Source organism: Rhipicephalus microplus, chromosome X, assembly GCF_043290135.1.
Source record: "Rhipicephalus microplus isolate Deutch F79 chromosome X, USDA_Rmic, whole genome shotgun sequence".
In the NCBI taxonomy this organism is placed as follows: Eukaryota; Metazoa; Arthropoda; class Arachnida; order Ixodida; family Ixodidae; genus Rhipicephalus; species Rhipicephalus microplus.
Window position 1 is genome coordinate 334,211,016 of NC_134710.1, and position 18,885 is coordinate 334,229,900.

At 43.5% G+C, this 18,885-nt stretch overlaps 1 protein-coding gene across 3 annotated transcripts in view; it reads left to right on the forward strand.

Annotated features, from left to right (window-relative positions):
• The window catches only part of LOC119161229 (calpain-9), a 43,803-nt gene extending 26,828 nt beyond the window's left edge, over positions 1-16,975 (forward strand). For 2 of the 3 annotated variants that reach the window (XM_037413600.2, XM_075879674.1), the window contains 10 exons: positions 632-837; positions 6,941-7,007; positions 8,722-8,760; positions 9,404-9,461; positions 11,069-11,151; positions 11,758-11,826; positions 11,922-12,000; positions 13,722-13,835; positions 14,657-14,712; positions 16,807-16,975. In XM_037413600.2, coding sequence (XP_037269497.2) covers positions 632-837; positions 6,941-7,007; positions 8,722-8,760; positions 9,404-9,461; positions 11,069-11,151; positions 11,758-11,826; positions 11,922-12,000; positions 13,722-13,835; positions 14,657-14,712; positions 16,807-16,833 — 798 coding nt within the window. In that variant the 3' untranslated portion in view covers positions 16,834-16,975. The remainder of the gene's footprint in view (positions 1-631; positions 838-6,940; positions 7,008-8,721; positions 8,761-9,403; positions 9,462-11,068; positions 11,152-11,757; positions 11,827-11,921; positions 12,001-13,721; positions 13,836-14,656; positions 14,713-16,806) is intronic. The other variant, XM_037413601.2, reaches the window with a different exon arrangement.
• The last annotated feature ends 1,910 nt before the right edge of the window (positions 16,976-18,885 follow it).

Below are 18,885 nucleotides of genomic sequence, written 5' to 3' on the forward strand. Positions count from 1 at the left end.
CTAATATAACTGTCAATTTTAGAGTTGCCTATGTTCGTCATTGTAACTTTTTACTCTGGCATAGTTTGAATTCAAGCCTCTAGGTAATGTTAGTGCACCATATTCTTCCGCATAATACGTTATTTTAGACATTGTTTCAATGTGTGGTGCACCTAACTCCGAACGCAACAAAAAGTCACCCGAGGTCAGTAAAGCCCTTCGAGTGAGGTACAGCCCTTTTTTATCCATGGTCACTTCTGATTTATTCCGACAAAAACGGCGACAAATAGGTTGGGTTAGTTTTAAGCGCGATTTAGAAGCCACCTTGTGTTTTGTGGTAGTGTCGCCAGTTAAACACCCCAAGCCACTCTCAAAAGGCGAGAAGGAGCTTAATAGCAACGGCGCAACAGCATTGTTTCAGAACAGGCAGAGCTGAAAAGAATCGCCATCTCTTCGCTATAGACGTCATTTTTTCACGGTCTCATTACCGCTTTGAAATGTATAAAAGTCCAGTAGTTGAGATGTCCCGACGCAGTACTTTGAAAACAAAGGAGCATGCTCTGCTAGCGACGTCCTTTCCTGATCTGTTTTTTTTTTTTCTTTTGGTCGTGACGGCCGCATCTAAATGTACATATGCGCGCTTGCCCCGCAGATCCCGGCGAACCTGACGCGGCTGACGACGCAATTCGTGGCCACGCACCGGCCCTTGGACGTCACGGTGCACACGACGACTCGAGAGACGGTCACCTTCTTCACGCTGCCCGCTGGCGACTACATCGTGCTACCCTGCACCAGCGCGCCCAACTGCGAGACGCGTTTCCTGCTGCGCATCTTCACCGACGAGCACAGCAACGTGTGGTACGTCATCTCTGCAGGGAGAGCCATTCTATCTGGGGCGTCGTACACGTGGTGCCGTGGCTGTACGTAATGTGTTTCGCGCGACCCACGCGGACTGTGCGCGCGTGCTAAGGTCGTTACGGCAGCGTATACGCGTAGACGCGGTAATGTTCTCGGATCGCCGGCCGCGAGCTCAGCGTACCAAAGCAGAGACTTCCCGTTGCATCCACTGGGAGAAGCATTCCTTGACCGGCGTCCGCGCCGTTACGACGCTTTGTCGCTGCAGGACGAGTCAAACGGAATGCCGGGTTGTCGACGGATGTAGCCCACTTTTTCGTACACGACGAGCGTGACTGTTCGTAATTCGACAATTTTGTTATGATGCGGTAGACGTGTTATAGCCTGTTGCGGAGAACGTTTGTGCCTATTGAGCCATGTTGACCGAAGATACCGTTGTTATAGAAAGCCTGGAAAACCGCATCAGTTGGAAAAGCGTGGCCTTGACGCAATGGTTACGGCAACAAGAAATGTGTACGTGCTTTCTGGCTGATCGTAAACGGGGAGCACTGCAATGCACGGGGACTTAACTTACTGTACGCCAAGCGTACATAATAGCTTGCTCTGGGGCACCGGGTCACATAGAGTACACATGGCTGCTTGCAGCCCGCATGAGCTGTGGCACATGCTATACAATAATTGACTTATATTTTAGGTCAGCTGTGCTTGGGAGAGATCAGACTCCTTGAAAGTTGCACTAAAAGAGCTGTCTTGCAGAGTCATAGCCAGAAACATTTTTTTCCGAAGGCATTTAACCAAACTTCATGCATCTATGTTCTTGCGTGTGTTTACGCGTGCATCATATATAGGTCTGCCAACCCACTTTATGAATCGACTCACTGGGATTCGTATGAAGCCAAGAGCCTGAGTCTGAGCGAGTCCTTGTGAGAAGCATTTAGGTAAGCTGGAGTCCGACTGAGTCTGGTCTAGCAAAATATAGGTGAGTTGGAGTCCGAGTAGGCTCTAAACGCCACACACATATTTCTTGAATGAGCCTGAGTGAGCTGCTCTTTTTATGGCTGACATATGATCCTATAAGCATTACTATTCGTTTTATATCGGCTTACATTTTTACTCAAGTCTATTTACACATATCTCACTGTTTCAGCGTGATGTGCGGCCACAATATTTATTTATAAGAGGCGTCAATCAGGGGGGGGGGGGGTGGAGGGGGTGCCAAAGTTTGCCACCCCAAACTCTTCACTGAACGTTCTTGATAGAAATATCTTGTGTGAGTCACTCATTTTCATATTGAATATCTTACTAAATTTAAACTACTAATAACTCGTATTTAAAGCTACAATATCAAAAGGTGTATCGTAGTGTAGCGATTACGTGAGATATTGGCGTTAAACATCGGAAAAGGTAACTTTACGCCAGTGGATTAGTGTTGCGGGATAGGCACTTCCGTTTCATTCCTATTCCATTCTGGGGAATCAGGACTTGCCGAAATTTCATTCCTTTTGATTCATTGCATTAAAAAAAACTTAGCCCTCTCCCGCTACGGGAATAGACGTACAGTTCAACTTCATTCTTACAATTATTCATGTAGGAGATGCATCTTGATAATGTTTGAGCTAATAATGAACGCCCCCATAAAGCTTGTGTCACGAGATGCATTTAGAACTGCAAAAGTACGCAAAACATGTTACCAAGGCCGAGGGATAGCAGCTCAGTGGTATATACCATGCAGTAAAACCATTCTACTGATTCTCAAAGGCGCAGTTCTCCTGCTACATATGGTATTTGCATAGTGAGTACGTTTGAACGAATGTGATGCTTTAATAATGTTTAAGTATGCATGTGTCAATGCTAAAATGACGACATAGCGTATATTTATGCTGACGAAAGTAGACTAAGCTGTTTTGTCACGTGTATGGAGTGGCCGGGAATATAAAGAAACCTAAGATTTGCTAAACTTTTGTTACTGAGCTACCAAACCCACTTGATCTGCTAGTATTAGTTGAAACAGTGCAATGCCGCTGGGGCGCCTTGTGCCTTCGTATCGAATACGGAACACTGAGCCACACTGCGCGTCAGCACTCACGCATGCTAAGCGCGCCTCATAAGCATAGGCGGGCGTAGGAGAACTTTCTGTGTTCGCCTGTGCACAGCTATGCAATGTATTGCTTGTCGTGAAGGGTATTTGCGTGTGTCAAGTAGTAAACTGCTCGTGAGATGAAGATCAGACAGTGCATAGAGTATTCGCCACTGTCCTGAGGGGTATCAATGTGAACCAACTTGCAGGGATAGTTCATTTCCATTTTCAGCATATGTCAATATAATGCATTTGTTTGTACACTAATTTATGCCTCCATTTCTCTTTTAATTTTGCCATATTGTTCCCACTTTTACGCCACGCCAATTTTTTGGCCAGCTAAAAGCGGACTTAGAGATTGCGTTGTGGCCTTCAACTTTGATGGAGCATGTGCTCAGGCCTACATGACTAATTTAAATGCGATATTACAGAGAAGGTATTAAGGATGTAGCAAAATGCGTTCCTCCCAAATGTGCTACTTCTTTGGTGATGCGAACACGGATATATGCCGAGTCAAGGGAACCGAGCGAAATCGCAAAAAAGAATTTAAAAAATAATTATAATGAAATGATCTCACCCGGAGCAGTGGGAATGCGGGATGACTGTCTCTCCGCTCGAGATCCAGTAATGCCTGATCTTCCGAACACGTTCGGCAATTGGTCACTGATTCTCTGGTCACCAAGCTTAATCACAAAAGAAAAAAAATGCTTGAGCGTTCTCGTGATTTTTAAGGGCTGCAATAAAAGTCGATAGCCAGACAAGGTGCAGAAAGAGGCGTTCTTTTTGTTTTATTTATAAAAATATTGCCACGAAATGTTACAAGCTAAATACAGACTTCGCCGTTTAGTTTTTAAAACCAGAATTGTGAATGACGGCTTTTTGAATGGCTGGTTATGAAAAATTGAGATAAAACAATTGCCTTTTATGTATATAAGTGCGGCGCTTCAAAGAAATTAGCTGCAAGAACGTGGATCACGGGACGCAAGAGCCTGTGTTGTAGTGCGTTATGGTAGTGCTTCTCTAGCCGCCAACAGGTGCGGTAGCGGTGGCTTTCCCCCTGGGTCTTTCTCGGCCCTAGAACAAAGCAACCATAGAATTTCTTCGGTGGAATCTTAGCGTCAGGATTCAGAGAATTGCTGCAGTGGCCGTGATTATGTGGGCTTTGCTGCTTTTGGTGATTTCCCGAACCGAAGCTTTCAAAAGTTTATTCTCTGTCTGTCTGTATGGAGGGGGAGGGCATACAGTTCATCGTGTACGACTGTGTGTTACCCTGACCTACAGACCTTTGCCGACACAGTTTCGGGCGGAAGCGTCTATGTGTCAAGACAGGGGCGACTGTATTGCCAAGGGTGGAAGGGGGGAGTATGAGGTGAGAGGCTGTGCAATCAGGTATAGGAAAGCTTGCACCGGACGAAAGCATTGTGCCAGTGTTAATACGCATCACAACTTGGAGAAGCGTTGTTTCGAACATGCGTGCGAATCGCTGGCGGTGACATAGTGCAACGAAGTTAAGGGTGGGGAGACAGCAGGTGGTTGAGGTGCCGCCGAGGGAAAAAAAGATCACAAGGCGTGAAGGGGAGGGGAGGGAGGGATGTTGCTGCTGTAGTTCCGCTCAACCGCGCTTACGCGGAGAATAGAGACAGACTTTGGAGAAACACAGTCAATATAAGGACAAAGTTGTATTAGAGGCGTTGCTTTTAGATCTGCTTGTAATCAGCCGAGTTATTTTTAAAATGCTGCTTCGTTGTTAAATTATAAGCTCAAATTTACTAGTGTTTGAAGTTTGAAAAACACCACGTGGACGAAAACATGTTCTATTTCCGGAAAAAAAAGACTGTTCCCATTCTTTTCCGGACAAAAGGTACTTAATTTCATTCCCATTCTATTCCGGGGTCGCGAAAGTGTGGAATTATCTCGGAATCATTCCAATTGCAGAGTGGCAACTCCACAACATTGCAGTGGGTTCATGAGTCGACTCACTCATGCTCACTCAGGCTCAGTCCAAGCAGTGAGTTTGAGTTTGAGTGGGTCCGGCAGAGCAATATGTTTGTGAGTCTGAAAGAACCGAGTTGAGAACAAGTTTAGTTAGCTTAAATCCGAGTGGGTTCTGTTGAGCAAAAATTTCGATGTGTATGAGTCCAAGTGAGCTCTGAGAGCAAAATTGCTTGAGTGAGAATGAGTGAGTTCCAATTCTTTTGGCGAGATATCGTGTGCATGCATATAATGACACACAATTTTCAGGGTGGGGGGAAAGGAATAGGTTCAATTTCTCCTAACTCTCCTGGCTACGCCAGTGTTACCTTGGTTGGGGGCTTTGGTTACATAAAAAGTGAAATGTGAGAGGTTTGTGTGCGTGAGACGCATGGACGGGTATATACCTCAAGCAGAACGCCTGTTACTGCCTCACCATCGGCGTCATGTTGATGGCCGTTCGTTCAGTATGGCGACGAGAAAACAGTCACGCTATTCTAGTTCGCCGTCTTAATAGTTGGCCATCTATACCTTTCCTAGCACTTGTGCTCTAAGGCATTTTAATTTCGATTTTCTGACCAGAACTGATTGGAATTATTGGCTACGAATAATTAGTAGCGCCAAATATTTGCAAGTCTCGCACCGGTTTTTAACTTTATAGACGTTTACTGAGTGCCCCAGTAAAATTTCTGTTAGGACCATTAAGATTAAACGTGTTTTTTGTTTAAGTTTGAATATCATTAAAGTGGTCCTACTTGGAGTCATTCAAAAATGTCCCGGTGGTTTTGGCAGTCCTTCAGATATCGCGACCATGTTCTCATACATTTTTTTATAATTAAACTGAGTGAATTTGTGGAAACACCCCATTTGTTACATATGAGATTGTGCGCGTCGGCTGTGGTGGGGCTTATTAAGCACTCTCTCACACTGAATGACGCACTTCGTTCCCGTAGGAATGAGTCCCACGTCCACATTTTTCTTGTTTTTGTTTGATTTGTACTGTGACAGAAGTTGAGCACCCGAAGTTTGGTTGGCTGCGCACGATATGTCTCCATCCTACCTTATACGTCATTTTCGTAGCTCAACTTGATGGCTAAATTATAACTGGGGATTAAAATTATGCCCTTTCGGTGATGTTCAGTCTAGGCGCACGTTAAGGAACCCCAGATGGAGCCTTCCTTTATGACATTCCTCAAAATCATAGCACGGTTTGTGTTTTGCAAGAACCCAGTAATTATTATATATTAGCTCCGAGCTGATTCACTAACAATTGAGCTATCACAGCCTTTTTGTTGTTTTCAATTACAAGGTGGTACAACAAAGGTTTAAGATAATCTTGAGCAAATGCACCTTTTTGTGTGTATGTATACGCGTGCATTCGCTTGCCTGATTTTTACAACATAGTGCGAAAGTAATCAGCACACTCCCGAAGTAACGCTGAGGTATCATCTCTTGGTGCACGTGGTACTGCATTCATCGCCGACTCGAGCTCCTGCGCCAAAAATATTTGGGTTTTCAGCTCCGAAAACCACGATACGGCTGTGAGAGACGCCGTAGTAGAAGGGCATTTTGTACACCTGCAATTCTTTAACGTGCTCCCAAATCTAAGTACAGGTACCTCTAGCATTTCGCCTCCATCTACAGAGACGGCCGCCACACCCGTGATTCAATCCCGTGAACTTCGGGTCGGCACTCAAGCACCAAAAAAGACGAAGTCATGGGGGCTATTTTAGGAGGACATAGGGAATTTTCGCCCGTATTTAAAAGGCCTCTGCAGGCAATACAGCAACACCCTGAAATGGCGTCATGCGCATTGCGAAATTCTTCAGGGCAAAGTAGTGTACACTGCAAAAGCGCCCTGCGGTCGTAGAAAACGAGCTCAAAAAACCAAAGCAAGAAGAGGTGTGTGTATATGTGTTCGTGCATCTATGTGTTTTTTAATCATTAGTGTATTTCCCACGCCGATGCTCACGCATTAGTAGGATTCACATACTTTACTTTTCACGTATTAGTATAATTCTTACGTATTTTAACTTTCCACCTTAATTTATATCGCAGGGAGGTCAACGATGACAACCTTATCTACCGCAACTTGAGTTTGACAAAGAATGGGACTACGGGTCATGTGAGTATTGTGTGAGAACTCTTACATTTTTAAATGCTTATGATAGGGATTAAAACTCCGGGTGTTAATTTATAACGTTCTTTCGAGATCAGTGATGTAGGTCCACACGCCAAATGTGCGCATGCTGTACAACATTGGCTTGCGTAGCATTGGGATTCTAACGTGTGATTTGATTAAAGCACGTCGTGCAAAAAACACAGCACAAGTAATAGCTGTGTGCAGGAACACTTTCACAGTAACGCCTCTTGAACTGGTTCCCAATACATTCATTGAGCTGGTGAAGTGGGCACACTGATGTGTTATACCCGAACATTCTTTGAAACGTTGCTGGGCTGGCTGAACGCACTGGCGGGGAAACAACTCAATTGCTAATGCCACGAAAACAACATGCAGTCGTGGAATCTGTGGAGGCCAGGAAAAGATTACAGTAGCTACCGCATAATGTTATTTGAAATATATATGTATTGTAGTACGTACGTGTACAGCCTAAATAAACGAATGTCAATATAAAGAAAAAATTGCAGCTTCAGTGACATAGCTGGGAGAATACAATGACAAGAACGTATAATGCACAAAGTAAGAACCTTGACACTATTATACAGAGCCGTATCACTTGTGAGGGATCGCACTATGCCCCGCAAGTCGTTTGCGCATCTCTATTTCACGGAAATCCGGCTTTGTATGCAACGTATACCAGTCAAAATCGAAGATAACTTTATGCGGTTACCTTGTCCCGGTATGTACCACTGACCGAATTGCGTATTCAGGTCAGAAATACGATCCGTATACTTTTCGAGACCCATGAATAGTGATGCTCATGGTCTCAGTGTAGATAACCGCGACTGCAGCGACCTTATTCGTTTATGTGCCGTCTTGTAATTTTGGCGCTGTTCTCATAGTTGCCCGTGCAGATACTGCACGGGCAACTATGAGAACAGCGCCAGTATCTTGGAACACTTCTTGCCAACCCCTGCTTGTTTTTTTTTTGGTCATGAAGAACCAAAAACTGTGACGTATACTTTCTTTTTCTTCAAGTTAGAAAAGTGTCACTGAGTTTCGGCAACAGCCTGCTGTGATTACCACCATAGTTAATTTTTAAGCCTGTATTTCTGTATTATTCCCGTATATGATGTATCTTGTTCTAAGTTGTAGTCACATTTTTGTGTTACGAAAGTGCACTACTGTCTGCACGTCATTTCTACTTTCAGTACTAGTACTTTTTTGTATAATATTTACCACACGCAAACAAGCATGTTGTGCGATGAATACATGTATGGGGCTATAGGCTTAGTCAGGTCACGATTCTTTCAACGCAACTTTTGCCACAAGCACTATGACAATCTTGCTTTGCTGCTCAAATGAACAAATAAATTAAGTCCTCATAACAGTCCCCTCTACAGCTTCAATGAAAATCCGCCTTTTAAAATATCATCACAAGGCAGGTAAATGAAACCTTGCTCCTCAAACAGCATCCAGAGACAAACCTACCACTAAATGTTAGAATAAGTTCCAAGCTGTATAATTCTATTGATACGATCCTCACAAATTGAAATACGCATCGCGAGGCGCAGAACTCAGTATTTGGAGCCAAATTCTTACTGAATTGTCTGATATAAGTTTTATTTTATGAGGGAACAGTTCCATGTCATAAATATTCACCCATATAATCTTGACGTCCTCTCATTTCCCATCATGTTTATTTTTTTTTTCGCAGCCGAAAGGACCTGCCATGTTTTCAAAGCTAGCGCACAAGGTACGTAGTATCGTTAGTTCAGAACATTGTTTATTTGTCTGCACTGAAACGCCTACTGTTTCGAAAGCATGTCTGACAGCTAGTTCAAACTGAACATGTATTTTATGTTTAATCTGTTGAGGCTTTCCCCTAAATAGGCGCAAAAACTTCAACAAAAAATCGGTCCATACTGTTCGGTTTTATGTGCGGCCTGTCCGCCTTTGCCTTAATGCAATTCCGACACAGTCGTTACTATGTACGATTTTTTAATTTCTTCCCATAATTTCTTTTTCTCCGCATTACTTGTAGCCGCAATATATAAGGCGTCTAAATACTACACTGGTGGTGAAGCAGAGATAATTTTTCATAATAGCTTCTTGAAAACTCATCATGTTTTCGTTCACTTGTCTAAAGAACAAGGAGGCTTCGTGTGTAATTGTGCAGGCGATCGCCCTCCGCCCCCTTCCCCTTAATTACTACGTTTTTTTTTCTTTTTCATTTAATCTTTTATGAAGTAACTGTCATATCCCACAACGTGGTTGTCTACTATTCCCAGTTATGTGGCGTTACACGAAATGAAACATGTCTGCGGTGATAAGATGCCGGAGAAAATGTTTCTTCGACGCGCACTGGACTGACGCTTCGTGTGATCTACCTATTGCAGCTACCATGCGAGCTTGACGCCTACATGCTGCTCAAGATTTTGCGAGCCATCTCCAGAAGTAAGTGACTCGAAGAACACACGACGCGGCGAATCGCACGTGCCGTTTGTTCACCTAATGCACCATCTTCATACCTCAACATAATGTGCCAACGAGTGTAATGACACCTAGCAGAAATATTATATTAGCAAACTTACACTGCAGTTTAAAAACAGCATTAATAACTTGACTGTTCGACAGCACCTTTTTTCTGTTGAACTTCTAGAATTTCCCTACTTTTCCGGGTCAATAACAGTTGAGTTTCAGCCAGTTTGAAAAAGAAAAATGCCTCGAATATAAATACTCTTTCCTCGGCCCTTCGTGAACCTATAGTCTAAATAGCTGCAGCTTTGGGATGTTAACGCTTCCACTTACTCCCGGGCTCAGAAGTAATGATTTATGTTTAGAAGGTGGTCCTCCAAACCAAATATTTTTTGTAATATGTTCGACTCTGTAGAGAGAGTTGTAAACGGTGCAGTGCAATACAGTTCTCATTGACTCTAGCATTGCAAATGGAAGCTCTTACAGAGATAGCTTACCATTTTTTCATCGCAGCTTCACAGGGGCAATAAAGAGGGACACTAAATTTTTCGCGTATTAGTAAAATTCAATTTCACAATCCTGAAAACACGTTTTTTAGCACGACACAATGCTTACGCAAGAAAACATGCGAAAAGAAAGTGTGAGTAGCGATGCCATCTTGAGATTCCCGAACCAAACACTATGGCGTAAGAAATTTCAAAGGTCTCTGCTGGGTCCTACTTATCTTCTAATCAATAAAAATGAAGTACGTAACCAAGTACGCTGTAATCTCGAAGTGCCATGGACTTAGCATATGAAGTTTCAGAAAATTTTACTGAGCCAACACCACGAAAATACCGAAGATGCATTTTGAAATTTCTTACGCCACGCACAGAGTTTTTGGCACGACATGTAAAAATCAAACTTCAACCTTAATTTTCTTTGCTAATATGAAGTCCATGATAGTGAAAAACGTGCCATTACAGTTCTCAGAGTGCAGTTTGCCTATCTAAACCAAGTCGTTGTTCTTCTTTAGTGGCCCTTTCTATGAATGCCTATATTTCGCATTTTTAATCGAAAGGGCGCAGTGGCTTTATGTGGGATAGTTGTTCTTATGCCACACTAGTCACCTTATTGGTGTTACAGCAATTATAGAATACAAAAAAGGACCTTCTGTACATCATTTTCTACTTTGCAGGTCATTTTTTTTAACTGGGTGCGCCTAAAAAGTGCAGCCATCACGCGATCCAACGACAACTAAACTGTTGTGATGTATTCTGATGCAAACGTATGTAATAGTTATGGTACTGTCAGCACAAATTTAAAAGCGAATGAGTCAAAATCAACTACAAGTTTCCCGCACTCACCGTAAACAATTGAATACCTCTTAGGGCTGTTTTGTATTCAAGTCGTAGTTTTCAGACTATCGTATGTTTAGAAAACGGCGACACATGTCACTATGAGGTAGCTGAACGAGAGAGGTCTTCTGAGTCACCTCTTTGAATTTATGTGCGTATGTAATAAACGTTCGTGTTTGAGTTTGTGCTCATGGTAGTATTTGTGTGTGCAATAATCTTTATGAAGGTCGCTGGACTTATCCCGCGCAGAAAACCTGTGCCTTTCAGATACGCAGCTTCTGCTGGAGAAGCCGACTCTGGAGCTGTGCCGACACCTCGTCATGCTGAAGGATGTATCCTTTTTCAAGATAGCCAAGCTAAGCTGTGAAGCGTTTGCAGCTAGTATATGGAAGGAAGTTAGCTATGATCTTAAGGAACACCATTATAGTGTTGCCTGTGACACCGCATGTTCAACCTATAGGGTGATAAATAGGATCCCAACGCTTAAGGACGACAAACACCGCAAGCTGAAGCTTTAGAGTGGCATCCAGATGGGGGCCACTTCCATAATTCAAATCTATGCTCACCCATAAACGTAGCCGAATCATATGTGACATTTTTTATAGGATCAAGTGCTTTGATTAAGAGAAAGTGAGTGAGAGAAACATAAGAAAAACAAAATGATTTCAGACAGTCATTGAGGCAGTAGTCGAGTGCCACAGTTTAAGTTCCCACTGGTGCATCAGTGTAATTTATAGGCGCCAGAAAACAATCATAAAAAAGAACCTCAGCCGCTGTATAAGGAACTTCAAACAGTAGTAAATACTAATACTTTTGCGCCTACTTCATCAACCTAGAGCTCCAGCCATGTTTCTGGGGCGTACCTGTTTGATTGCCTACGTCAGTGTGATCGGAGAAAAAGTTTGCCGCCTCGTTGCTGAGCCTTAATTGGACGTCAGCCCGTAATCAACGGCAAGATAAGTATCAAGGACGTACCCTTAATACTGGGCATGCTGCACTTTTGGCGGGTGCGTATAACGAGGCTATTTTTCATTAGCGATGCTTTGTATCTGGCGTCTGCCGCAGCGTCGACTCCGTCTCTCGTTGTTATCTTTCTGTGCAGAGCGTCTTCGTGAAGTTCGACCGGCCACACAAAGGGCGAACGAGCAGCTTCAACTTGAGGCCGCTTCTGTGGGAAGCAGGTGAGCGAATGCAGAGTGACACTTTATACCACAGTTTGCTTTTAGCCCCGATTGCCCCATAACCTCTTCGTCGGTAGAATTGTTGTTAATATATTATTAAACCGAAGCGAGTGCACCGAGGTCTTATGAATTTTTTTTTACTCGTAGCGCGAGGAAATGATAATGACACTTATGATATGGCAGAGAGTTTCACTTCATCCATCCTCAGTACGAATTTCTTGCCAAACTCATGGGCGTTTTCGCTATCAGACGTCGCAACTGGAAGGTATCTTTTTTTTTTCTATGAGCAATAATGGCGTAAAATTTTGGGGAGTTTCTGTGAATTCATGCTCTTCTACTACAAAAAGAAAAAGACAGAAAGTTGTAGAAATGCAGTTATCCAGAAATTCTTATTTTTAATAGTGAACTAGGACCACACTGTAACAGACAGCATGTAGGGCGTACTTGTTTTGTTTTTGCGTTTAATCGGTGTCACACTTTATGTTTTTTTTCTCGTTTTTTTTTTCTTTTCACGTTGCTCCCATGAAGTCCGCTATCTTCGATACCACAGTGAAGCCCTGGAAGCAAAACAAACCAAATAAACAGAAACGCGCATTGAATTTCACCAAAACTGCTATTCAAAAAGCAAACCTTCAGAAACCTTTACAGCAGCATAAATAACGCAGGGAAAAAAATAACAGTCGAACGAATTACACGTTCATTTAACCCATGACCTACGGCTACTCGCTGTAAAGTGATTGCAAGGCTTGTATGGTGTTCTTGGAAGCAACAAAAGACCGAATTAGTGGAAAAGTATAAACAAAGTTAAAAATGAGAAGTATATCTTTCGTCCACGATGTTGCTATTGCTTTATGGGACTTTTACTGTAAATTTAGCTTCATAGTGACATCCATGAGTGTGTTCCAATACACGCCGTAGACGGCTAAATAGGCAGCTAAATGGACGGCGGCCACCTTAAGTCCCATTCTAATTCTCACGTAGCCGGCAAGATAGACAGCTCCGAGAAGACCACATCGTAGACAAATACAATGCAGGCTACTTTGCTGTCTAAACGAGATGGCAATTCAGCGAATCGATCAGATAAATCGTATCTCGCCGGAATGGTCGTCTGCACACAAGCAGACGCTTATCCAGTAGCTCAATGTCAGAAGCGTTTAATATTTTAAATATTTCAATACGAAATAAGCCAGAAAATACAACTGTTACGTTTGTTTAACATTCTCTTCTCGACGTGAGGTGGCGCCTCGTTGCGTAAAAGCCGTCCAGACGTCTCCCATTTCTCGGACAGCATGGGCTCGATGCTGTCTTCTAAGCTGTCTGCGTATACTGTCTACGTGGTGTCGAAAAATCGGAACACGGCCCTTATCATCAATGAAACCATAAAAGAGAAAAAAAAGCAACAGGAAACGAGATGATGCCCAGCAGACTTTTCAAAAGGTGTACATCATAACAACGTATGTAATCTACGTGATAATTGTCAAGTAATGCCTCTGACAACCTCCTTGTGATGTTCCGCACTCCTTATGTGGAGTGTGAAACATCACAAAAAGGTAAAACAGTTTTCGATGCAGATTGAATCTGTGTTGGACTTGTATTGAATTTTTAATATCTACACTAAACCGGTGCGGATTTCTCGGCAAGAATGTCAAACTGTTACAAAGTGATCACTGCGTCTTTTCATGAATAGTTGCGTTGAACAAGTGCCTACTCAACTCGCGCAGGGATCACGGTGAGCAACAAGGTACTGGAATGCTTGGTCATCCGCTACACCAAAGACTGCACCATCACGGCGGAGGCTTTCATAGGAGCTCTAGTCAAGCTGTACCTGGCACATGGTGAGAGACCTGCGCAGCCCAAGAAATGCCAGGGCATGCGGTATATACGTGTACAATAAATCGAGAGCTCTTATTCACGCAGCAACCTTTCTTATCTTTCGCTTTTCGTGCTGTTTTCGAGGCCTTAACTCACGTTAAGATTGTCAACTCCGTAAATAGGGCAAAAGGTAACTGAGGATAATTTGTAAATGCTGGCTTCATATTTGATTATGAAGAATGTCAGGTGGGACGGGGGTTCTAAATTACTTCAAATTGAAAAACGAGAAATTCCTTTCTTTCTCAGTTTCACTACGTTTCATTACAGGTACTATATCTTCCTCCTTATAGTTATTTCTTCATAAAGCACGGGGCAAATGTCGACAGAAAACATTCAGCCAGTCAGGATTTTGCACTTTTAGGCTGCTTGCAATTTTATTCTCTTGCGCAGTGGAGAACGCATAAAACGACGTGAATTCAGTTGATAAGCATATGATAGTCATGTAAGACAAGGCAAAATGGACGAACAACTCCGCGGCAAAGCCGGACCGGAAACAATTCACGACTTACATTCCTCCTACACGGACCAATCCAAGCTCATGTCTTCACGACGTCGCGTGAACAGACAGCTTCACGAATTATACCGAAGGCACGGCACAAAACATAAGCAAATAATTCGCTCGTTCTTTGAAATCAGAATTTGTTTAGCGGCCCCTTCAGTGCACATAAATGATAAGAAAAAGGAGAGATAAAAAATAAAGTTGTTTTTTAATACATGTACTTATTGCTGCTGTACTGTGCGTGTGCGACATTAGAAATAATTATTTTGTTTTTATCGTTCTCAGACAGGTACAGTCAAGTGGAGAAGAAGCTCAAGGAGAACACCATCTCCCTAGAAGAGGTGAGTTGGCCTGACGCACTCGAGCTGCACTAATAAGGGGCGGCATCGCGCGCTCCGTCACGCAGGAAGTGCCTGCGCATGAGTATCAGCCACCCCGTGGTGGTAGTGCGACGATGCAGAAAAATGCGCTGAGTCGTTGTTGAGTTCACCTCATTTTTGTGCATCGAAGAACTCGATGCAGTCGCTCAGTATCTGTGCCGTCGCGCTCCTGATCGGGTGCGCTAAGCCTCACCCGCAGCGGCGCTAGATAGAACGCTGGGGTCGATCCAGTGTGGCCATGCCCGATCACGCGCCGTTCTTACATTGCGCACCCAAGTTCGAAACAGCAAAAGTGAACGTGCGCATTTAGTGCACCCAGAAACGATGCTGAAAAATTCGGCAGATCCCACGTACCAGGGAAGCGACGTTATGCGAAGGAGGTGGAGGGAAAGTGACCAAGTTACAATTTTTTACTGAGCAGCACGTCATGAAATGACGCTAAGTATATGTACAAATTTTGCACGCACAGACACATGTTGAAGAGTTGCAGATGTGTATATAACCAGCGGTTTGCACTTGCGCAACGATGCCAACTGGAACATGCGTATTGGAAAACCAGAAGCTGATATGAAGCACTGATGCTCGCGAAGATGCTGGTTTTTGACACTGCAAGATAAATCAACTTCAGCGCACGGCAACTAATCACAACTGACGTTAACCCAACGTGATGGCTGTATCAAAGGAGTACATATGTAATGTTCAGAAACTTCGGTAGGCAGAACTGTGTACTATTGACGTTTCACGAATATTAGCGTCTATTTTGAAAAGTAGTTCCGAGACCTGGCTTAGCTATGTGGTAAAATGTTTCATTTCCACGCAGAATGATTGGGTTCCATTCCAGCGTAAACCCTGACATTTATTATTTGCATTCGTCGGGTCGACGCTACCGATGTGAGGTATTTCTTAACACTTCTGCGCTAAAATTGTCCATGTGTGTTCTCGTCGTTCCTGGGTAGATATGTGTCAATCACCAGTGGCACATACCCGCATACCAGCGGCACATACTCATCCGTGAGTATGTGCCACTGTATAGCGGGAAGTATTTGATGGCGTACACGACAGGATTGTGACATTATTCATGTCTTGACGAGCACGTCACATTTGTCAAACCATCTTACCATCCCACGCTAATTTTGGTTCACGCCAAGTTAAAGGAGTGACCACGAGAGCACCCAAACGTAAGCGGCTAGATAGATAGATATATAGATAGACACGCTCAAAGTCACCGAAGTTCGCTAAGAAATGCTTCACATATAAAATCTACACAGCGAACGCCGCGGCCTGACTTTTAATATTGTGGCCGTTCCCCTGGTTGCCAGGATGTGTTTCGTGCAGATCACAGAAGCCACGTTATTACTGGGACTGTGGTAGTACGACGTAGCATACTTCTAACGTCGGTGGCGCCGATAAGCATTACAAATCATTGCATCTCGCGTACCATCGATCTATTTGAGTGAAACGCATCAAGGTACGTTAAAATAAAAGTGTTAACGCACGCTTCACTTGCCGCGTAGGCAACGTAATTTTCACAGCGCACGCAGCTTCTTCGTACACCCATCTAAAAGTCTCTAATGCTGAAAATCTCATCCGAAGTCGGCAGTGCCAGCGGTATGTGTAGATATAAATATATTGCCGTTTCAACAGTGAAGGAGGTGCTCCCTCGTGGCTGAGTGATTAGCGCCTCGTGCTCGCAAACGAGAGGTCAGACGTTTGATTCCGCGAGCAGGAGTCTTTTCCTGGAATAATTTTCTTTCTTGCGTTTTCATATATATCGATTCGTATACATATACGGTGAATGGCGGTGACGCTGGTGGCAAAAAGCAGCCGATAGTATAATTGCTATCCGAATGAAACACCGGTCAAGACATAGTTTACTAAAGTTAAGTCAGCAGTAAAAACATCCCTCGCATGTCTGCTATGGCTACTGCGTGTGGTCAATTTGGAAGCACAGACTCTTTGCTCGCAGAGCCAGGACACCCAATGTGCGCTATCAGTGGCGTTCATTTTAAGATTAACGCCCGTTCTTACACCTTTTCTTTTTATATTCATCCGCAGATGATCCTGATGACGGTGTACTCCTGAGATCTAATGGACAAAAGCGAGATACATTTACAGAGACATCCCGATCCTGTCATGGTGCCGGGTTCCATAGACAGAGACTTCCAAATAGGCGAGTCGCGCAACGCGGCTCAAGATATGTAATATATGCTAATCTATCGAGGAAAAAGAAAACTTTATCGAGAACATTGTACCTTGCGTGCGTGTGCGAGTGTGGCACTCGTAAGTGTGTGCGTGCCTTCCCAAAGCGACATCTTTTTTTTCTATCTTTCACAAGGAGGAAATAAATGATGTCTTTTTTAAAAACAATCTGTCTTGTCTTCTTACAGCAGTAGCCAGTATACGCACACCATGCCGCGGACTTGTGGTTCACCACTGATGCTCACAGGAACTCCACTGGCCGACCACGCAGTTCGATTTGGGAAAAATTTGCACCACAGATAAAATCGCATGGTATTGTGCATGATATCGACTCACGGCGAATTCTGTCGTGATAAAAGGTCGCAGAGAAGCGACTCGAGCATATACGTCGAAGGCGAGATATCGGTAGAGTTGAAAACTTTTACGGCTTCTTTCTGGTGTCCACATCTATATACTTGGCGATATCTTCCATTAAAACTTCTCTTGTGTTCTTCACTCGTGTTACATGTCTTTCGAGCTAATGGAAGCTGAGGGTCAGATTCAAAACCATCGTGGTAATGCTGTACTAAGAACGCCTTGATAACCACGTACCGTCTCTTATTATTTACCCCACCCCGCACAAGTGCTTGTTTTTTTTTTTGTCGATCGGTGTGCGCTCTGGCTTTGCAGCCGTCACGCCGGATGTGTCAGAAAATAAAAGCGCGATTCCTTGTTGGACGATGTCTCTTCTTAGTACACCACAAAGTAGAGCACATACGCAATGTGCTCCAAGGTAAGCAAACGGTATGTGTACTATATCTAAGATCAGCGCATGGAACCCGCAACTATGGCCACACCTGCTTCGAATGTAGACAAATTACGCGTTCCTTCACATTGCGCGTGCTGGAAGAATGTCCGGTACACGAAACGAGGCGGATAAAGCACCTCAGCGATGAAAGTGCGCCGAGCTGCAATGGCTGCATCCTGCCGGTTGGCAGCATTGAATAGCCTCGTGCAGCCTGACTCTTTCTTGGTCTTTGCCACAAAATTCGGGTATAGATACTGCTCCTCTCATCCTCTATAGCAATTTTGTTTTTCTTCTTAACCACACCCCTCCCATTGTAAGAAAAAAACATATATCCATTCAACTTGCATCATAGTTAGAATCGTACAGCGCTCTCAAAAAAAAAAAAAGACGTCATACAAGAAGTGAACATCTCATGCAAATCAGTGGATATTTAGTTTACCATGGTTTCTTTACTAACATATGTTATCGAAGCGCTATTTTCTTGCTCGAGGTGTAAATTGCGGTAGGTAATGGTTGCAATCTCGACTCATCTTAGAGCTCCTCAGATAAAGAACAATCAGTCAGGTGCTCAAAACACTACTCCACCATTGCACTTTTTGTTTCATAATTGGGAGCAACACATTATGAAAACGCAAAGCACAACAAAACTGAAGGGTTCAATCAGGCTAAATAGTCAGGCAAGCGAACACAGGCATTTATTAAAGAAATTTACGCCGGCGTAAAGTTCTGCGCTGTATATTACTGCAAACAAAAGCAGGAGATTCACGAAATAATGACCGTGTGCTTTGCTGTGATATAGCTGGAGTATGGCACATTGTAATTGCCTGAAAGTTATACAGGCCAAGCATTTTAAACATGCCCTGTGGCTGATCGCATTGATTAAAGGATAGGAAATTCTTTCAGGGTAGGGATTTCTAAGTATATTCAAATGATGTTCGAAGGTTTCGCAGAAGCAAATGACATCTTTATAGTGCACAAAAGGAAATCTGTCGTCCACGGAACGAAAGAACCTCCTTTTTCTGTTACAGTAATGTGTTAACAGGAAAGGTCGCAGTGTTACTTAACAAAAAACACCAGGCCTAGAAATATGAACAGTGACATGGTTGATAAGTTCAAATTATTCAATTATGATCTCTGACCAAAACTTG